Source organism: Lissotriton vulgaris, chromosome 2_2 (assembly GCF_964263255.1).
Source record: "Lissotriton vulgaris chromosome 2_2, aLisVul1.2, whole genome shotgun sequence".
Taxonomy (NCBI): Eukaryota; Metazoa; Chordata; class Amphibia; order Caudata; family Salamandridae; genus Lissotriton; species Lissotriton vulgaris.
Window position 1 is genome coordinate 224,694,928 of NC_141688.1, and position 7,470 is coordinate 224,702,397.

Below are 7,470 nucleotides of genomic sequence, written 5' to 3' on the forward strand. Positions count from 1 at the left end.
AGCTTGTGAGCGTCCTGTGAGAAAGGACGTGATCCAAGAGAGAGCGGGCCCCCGAATGCCCGCTGCGCTGACACGGTCAAGAAGGATGGTATGATCGACCGTGTCAAACGCAGCGGACAAGTCGAGGAGGACCAAAGCCTGAGGAGAGTTGGTGTCAGCCTTGGCCCTCAACTCATCGAGAACCGCAAGCACCACTGACTCGGTTGAATGGCCCGAGCGGAAGCCTGCCTGATGGGAAGCAAGGAGGTGGTTCTGCTCAATGTAGGAGGAAAGACAGGAGGTGACATAACTTTCAAGAATTTTAGCAAGATAGGGGAGAAGAGAAATAGGTCGGAAATTGGAAGGGAGGGAAGAGTCAAGGCCAGGTTTTTTAAGGATAGGAAAAACGATTGCAGATTTAAATGAAGAAGGGACCAAGCCAGTTGAAAGAGAGGCATTAAGAAGGGAGAGAGGAGTGGTGGGGCAAGAGGTAAAAAGGGTTCTCAGAACGCGAGCAGGGGCACAATCAGAGGGGGAACCGGACTTGACTTTGATAAGCAGAGCCAAGAAGGAGTCCAAGGAGATAGGTGCGAAAGAGGAGAAGGAGGAATTGGACACAGGAGGGGCAGGGAAAGGAGAAGAGAAGGGAGTGATAGGAATATTAGATTTAATTTTAACGATCTTCTCAATAAAGAAGTCGTTAAGAGAAGAGCAGAGGGCCTGGGAGGGAATAAGTTTGGGGCAGGCACGATCAGAGGTAGCCAGATTAGAGACCAAGGAGAAGATCTCTTTGGATTTGTTGGCAGATAATGCTACCTGCTCCGAGAAGTACTTCGTCTTGGAGACAAGAATGGCTTTTTTGTAGTCGTTAAGGAGACGTTTGTATTTGGCCTTAAGATCGGGACAATAATTACGGCGCCGAAGACGCTCAGAGTGCCTGAGTTCCAATTTAAAAGCCCTAAGTTCAGAATCCACAAACCACAAACAAACGTCCTCCCAACCTCCGTTAAGTCTGTCAGAGCACGACTCGCACTCTGAGTTCCCCGGAGCACACTAGCCCCAGGAGCGCACCGGCTCCCACACCAGTCTCGGAGACACACCGGTCTCTTAATCACTGGAGACACACCGGTCTCTGGAGCACCCTATCTCCTTCAATCAACAGTCGGACCACTCACCTTCTGTACGCGGTACCGACCTCTACCGTTCTCCACCGCCGGCTGCTGGGACCAACACGGTCAGCTCCAAAGTTCCGCCTTCCGGACCACGGCGCAGGATCATAAGCCGGGACCTCTCCCGATCAGCAGGGTGGGGCAGCGCTGCGAGAACCAAGCTCGGCATCAAAGTGGGTACCCGAACCCACTGTGCCGACCAGCGGGTCCCCGCACTTCTGCTACCCACTTACGGGTGAGAAAGATCCTTATCGCGGGGTACCTGTTCGGGCGCCATCTGATAAGCGTGGCTCAAATCCACCCGAGTGACTTACCGCACTCACCTATAATTACCAAGTAAGAAGTCAGCCGGACAGTGGAGAAGAAAGGTGTGACGGGGTGGGACCGAGTCCGCCAGGCTTACCTGTCTCACCTCTCTTTAACCAGCATGCAGGCGCCTGGAGGAACGCGGAAGACCCGGACGACACGGACGCCGAGGATGGTGGAGAGTCCTGTTACTTTAACTGGGCGGAGCTGGACAGAGAGTACGTCGCTGATCACGCCCCCTATGTGCAGGTAAAAGCCGCCCAGGACTCCGCACAGGTGTGTTACACACTCGGAGGTGAAGGAGGAGAGACGGACTGGAGACGAGGAGAGGACGAGATCGGGATCGAGAGGAGTACGAGAACGGAGGAGGAGGAGAGCGGGGAGCTGAGGAGCGAAGGAGACAGAGGAGCGGAGCGGAGTCGGGAAACGTAGGAACATCGGAGGAAAGAGGCAGAGGCAAGAGCGGGAGGACGGCGAGGAAGCGAGGAGGCGGACCCAGACGAGGAGAGAGAACGGAGCACGGAGAGTCAACCAAGGAAGGGAGAAATCGACAAGCCAGGAGGCCACCAGGAAAGCGCATCGCCCAGCCACACTTCATTGAGGGAAGTGGGGCTCCCAGAGGCACGTTCACGGCTTTCGGGCTGGGCGGGCTTTAAGTGGGTTAGACCACGAAAGTAATTGTCACTCACACCCTAAGCACTACCCCTCCCTCATCTCCCACCACGTAGTCTAAAGACGGAGTTGTGCACGTGTGAACCCTCACTCCCATCCCCGTGATTGGGTCCCAACCAGTCAGCTAAAACGCTGTCATTTTTCTCCCCTGCACAGCGGACGGCTCGACATCGTGGAGGAGAGCGCCAGGACCACGAGTCCCAGAACCCACCGGGACGTACGACGAGCAGCAGCGGAGAAACGCCTTCAAAGACTCTCAGAAGAGGCGGAGACAGCACTGCCGTACTACAGAAAGACTGTACACCGTAAAACAACCTTTAAAGCAATAAAACCTGCGTTACCCCGACTACCGGTGTCTGTCAATCTGTTTGAAGGTACAGTCGCCCCACCTACAGCCCCACTCAACGTACCTAGCAACCCCGAGGCGCCACAAGTGGTGGAGAATGCGGGCAAGCAGATAGCCATCTGGGATCCGAAGATGGAGGAGCTACTACAACGCCTAGTGAAAGGTCAGGAGCAGTTGGGCTGGGCCGTGGAACAGCAGATAGCTACCGCCCAGGCCGACAGAGATGCTCTCAGAGAAAGTATGGTAAAGACACTCGGGGATTTGCAACCAATCCGGATTGATCAAACTGGTAACCCAGTGAGAGAAGTAAGACAACACACCCCCACCCCATCCAGCATCTCCTTACAAAAATATGTAGCTGGGGACGATCCGGATGCCTTCCTGGTTAACTTTGAAAGAGTCGCCCTGGCATGTGGGTGGCCTTTGGACAAATGGCCGTTCTTTCTTGCCCCGCTATTGACTGGGGAAGCCCAGGCCGCTTACCAAGTGGCCAACGGAAACAGACAGACCCCGTACGCGCAGATAAAAACTATCATCCTTGATCACTTAGGGCTAGACGCGGAAGCAAATCGCGCCCGCTTCCGCAAGGAGAGAGGAACCCCTGGCGAAAACCCTAAAACACTGTTTTTCCGTCTGAAGGCAGAGGCTGATAAGTGGTTGACCCCAGCCCTGAGTACAAAGGAGGCCATTATGGATAAAATATACCTGGAGCAGTATCTGGAGGCTCTACGGTTTGGGACCCAGCGCTGGTTACGGCAGCACTCCAACCTGACCACAGCTCAAGCGATGGAAATGGCCTCCACCTATTCACGTGCCCAACCCAGGTTGCACTCAATGGAACCCGACAAAAACGTAAGGCCACCGGTTCGACTAGACCGGAAACCCCGGCCACCACCCGGGCTTCCTGCCCCCAGACCTTTTAACCCGGATGTGTCTCCATCGAGAGGCCCACAATGTTTCGATTGTGGCACATGGGGCCACATAGCTCGGTTTTGCCCGAAGAAGAGAATGCAAGAAGAACCCATGGAGGTTGGCTACTTACCCCGGGCTGTTATGTTTTCAGCAGAGCTCGGAGGCGCTTATCACGTAAGTGTCCTCATAAACGGAAGGGTGGTTAAAGCCCTGTTGGACTCTGGGTGCAAACAATCGGTGATGCAGGGTAGGTTTGTGTGTGACTCCCAGGTAATGCCCAACTCCCTAGTCCATATTAAGTGCGTGCATGGAGACGTAAAGAGCTACCAGGTCGCCAGCGACCCGATAGAGATGGAGGGGGGGCGGCAGGTGGTAGTAAAGGTGGGGATCATGGACAACCTACCCGAGGAGCTCATTCTAGAGACGGATAACCCCCACTTCCTAGACCTGTTTTCTGAGACACTGAAAAGGGGAAGGGTGGACCCAAAGACTGTGCTCATATCCCCCGACCCATGGGAGGGCGACCGAAGTTTCCAATTTGCGCAAGCCAATGACTCCACTTTGTTCAATACCTGGGAACAGGCCCATGCAGAGCAGGACAACCCGAGCCCCAGATACCCTCGGTTTTTGATACAGGATGACCTGTTGTATAGACAGGCGAGGGAAGATGAACCCAAGCAGCTTCTGGTCCCAGTGTGTTTTAGGGAACAGATTATGTTCTACGCTCACACCCATCTCTTAGCAGGACATATAGGCAGCGAGAAACCACCCAGAACATCTTAAGGAATTTCTACTGGCCTGGAGTCTACCAAGATATCAAGACCCACTGCCAGGTCTGTGACGTGTGTCAACGCAAAAACGTACACCGACCCCCAGCAGCCCCATTGCAGCCTCTACCGATCATCGGGACCCCATTCGAGAGGGTGGCAATGGATCTCATAGGCCCCCTCCCCAAGACTACTAGGGGTAACCAATATGCCCTGGTCATTGTGGACTATGCCACCAGATATCCCGAGGCCTTTCCCCTGAAGTCACCCACCTCCAAGAACATCGTCGAGAAGTTCCTGGAACTATTCTCCCGGGTTGGTTTCCCGAAGGAAGTGCTCACCGACCAAGGTACCCCCTTCATGTCACGGGTTATGAAAGAGGTGTGCCACCTGTTGAACCTGCATCAGATCAAGACATCGATATATCATCCACAGACGGATGGTCTTGTGGAGCGATACAATGGGACCCTCAAGACCATCCTAAAGAAAATGCTTGCAGCAAACCGAACGGACTGGGACCGGTTACTTCCTCTGGCACTCTATGTCATTAGAGGCCAGACCCAGAGCAGCCTGGGATGTTCTTCCTTCGAAATGCTATATGGAAGACAACCCAGGAGTCTGTTGGACATGACAAAGGAGTGTTGGGAGGCCGAGCCTACAAGAGACACGAAAACACTCCTTGAGTATAGTCAAACCCTGAAAAACCAGATAGGGAAAATAAGGGAACTGGCCTATTCACAACTGGAGAAGAGTCAATCCAAACAAAAACACCACTACGATAAAGGAAAGAAATGGAGAAAGCTGGAGATAAACGATTGGGCCCTTGTGTTGCTACCTTCCACCACGAAGAGGTTCCAAACGGAGTGGCAAGGTCCTTACCAGGTCATAGAATGCATTGGCAACACAACGTATCGGCTACGCTTATCAGGGAGGAGAAATCAGGTCTTCCATATCAACGTTCTGAAGAAATGGCTCGGAGCCCCTCCCATCATAGCCTATACTCACACAGCTAAAGACAAAAAGATGGAAAACACTGTAGAACACCTAGTCATCAACGACGAACTATACCAGGAACAGCGAGAAGGGCTACAAAGAGTACTTACCCGTCGTGCGTCCATCTTCTCCGACCTCCCAGGGTCCACGAACCTGGCCGAACACAGAATCGAAACCCCAAGAGGGATCATTGTAAACCAACGACCCTATAGGATACCCGCCGCCAAAAGAGAAGCCATAAGCAAGGAGGTGAAGGAAATGCTCCGCCTAGGAGTCATCCGTCCCTCGAGAAGCGAGTGGTCATCACCGATCGTGATGGTGCCCAAACCAGATGGGAGCAGCAGGTTCTGCATGGACTTCCGGGCCCTAAACGCGGTGTCTTCGTTTGACGCCTACCCCATCCCAAGGATAGACGAATTAATCGAAAAGTTGGGCGAAGCCAGATACATCAGTACCCTGGATCTCACCAAGGGATACTGGCAGGTGCCATTACGCGAGGAAGACCGCAAGAAAACGGCGTTCTCAACCCCGGACGGTTTATATGAGTTTACTGTACTCCCGTTCGGCCTACACGGAGCCCCCGCAACGTTCCAGAGGTTGATTAATGAGGTACTCCGGGAACACCAGGCATACAGTTCAGCTTACTTGGACGACATTATCATCTTCAGCCCGGATTGGGAAGCACACCTCCGACACCTAGAAACCATACTTCAGCAGTTAACCAAAGCCGGTCTACACATCAACTCAAAAAAATCGAGGATCGGATTCCAGAAGGTGAAATACGTGGGATACGTGTTGGGACGGGGGCTCATCGAACCCCAAGACGAAAAAGTGCGTGCCATCGCAGATACCCCCTTTCCCATCAACCTCCGTGATATGAGGGCCTTCTTGGGGTTGGTGGGATATTACCAGAGATTCATACCTTCCTTCTCCGACATTGCAGCCCCTCTCACGGACACCCTGAAGAAATCCCCGAAGCCAGACTTCCTGCATCCCACACCGCAGATGAAAAAAGCCTTTGCAACCCTCAAAAGGACAATCACCTCCCGTCCTGTGCTCATATCCCCGGATTTCACCAGACCCTTCATTCTGCACACGGACGCCTCCGATTTCGGGATCGGGGCTGTCCTGTCACAAATAACTGAGGAGGGACTCGAGCACCCGATCCTATTCATAAGCAGGAAACTGTTCCCCAGGGAGGTGAGGTACCCCACTATCGAAAAAGAGTACCTAGCGATCAAATGGGCAGTTGACAAGTTGAGGTATTACCTGGAGGGTCACACGTTCAAACTATACACAGATCATGCCCCGCTCCAATGGATGAGCCGCAACGCCTCCAACAACCCGAGAGTCATGAGGTGGTTCCTGTCGTTGCAACCCTTTTCCTTCCAAGTACTGCACCGTAAGGAGAAGGACAATGCTAACGCTGACTTTCTATCCCGTTTTCCTCTCCCCAATCGGGAGAATCGTAGGGGGGAGGGGTGTGACGGGGTGGGACCGAGTCCGCCAGGCTTACCTGTCTCACCTCTCTTTAACCAGCATGCAGGCGCCTGGAGGAACGCGGAAGACCCGGACGACACGGACGCCGAGGATGGTGGAGAGTCCTGTTACTTTAACTGGGCAGAGCTGGACAGAGAGTACGTCGCTGATCACGCCCCCTATGTGCTGGTAAAAGCCGCTCAGCACTCGTCACAGGTGTGTTACACACTCGGAGGTGAAGGAGGAGAGACGGACTGGAGACGAGGAGAGGACGAGATCGGGATCGAGAGGAGTACGAGAACGGAGGAGGAGGAGAGCGGGGAGCTGAGGAGCGAAGGAGACAGAGGAGCGGAGCGGAGTCGGGAAACGAAGGAACATCAGAGGAAAGAGGCAGAGGCAAGAGCGGGAGGACGGCGAGGAAGCGAGGAGGCGGACCCAGACGAGGAGAGAGAACGGAGCACGGAGAGTCAACCAAGGAAGGGAGAAATCGTCAAGCCAGGAGGCCACCAGGAAAGCGCATCGCCCAGCCACACTTCATCGAGGGAAGTGTGGCTCCCAGAGGTACGTTCACGGCTTTCGGGCTGGGCGGGCTTTAAGTGGGTTAGACCACGAAAGTAATTGTCACTCACACCCTAAGCACTACCCCTCCCTCACCTCCCACCACGTAGTCTAAAGACGGAGTTGTGCACGTGTGAACCCTCACTCCCATCCCCGTGATTTGGTCCCAACCAGTCAGCTAAAACGCTGTCATTTTTCTCCCCTGCACGGCAGACGGCTCGACATCGTGGAGGAGAGCGCCAGGACCACGAGTCCCAGAACCCACCGGGACGTACGACGAGCAGCAGCG

The 7,470-nt window shown here is 54.1% G+C and overlaps 1 protein-coding gene across 1 annotated transcript; it reads left to right on the forward strand.

Moving 5' to 3' along the window:
• Positions 1 to 2,604: 2,604 nt before the first annotated feature.
• On the forward strand, positions 2,605 to 7,241 carry LOC147729275 (uncharacterized). Its single transcript, XM_086959902.1, has 2 exons — positions 2,605 to 3,558; positions 6,684 to 7,241. Exons 1-2 carry the CDS (start codon positions 2,605 to 2,607, stop codon positions 7,239 to 7,241), a joined length of 1,512 nt encoding a protein of 503 aa, XP_086816028.1.
• The last annotated feature ends 229 nt before the right edge of the window (positions 7,242 to 7,470 follow it).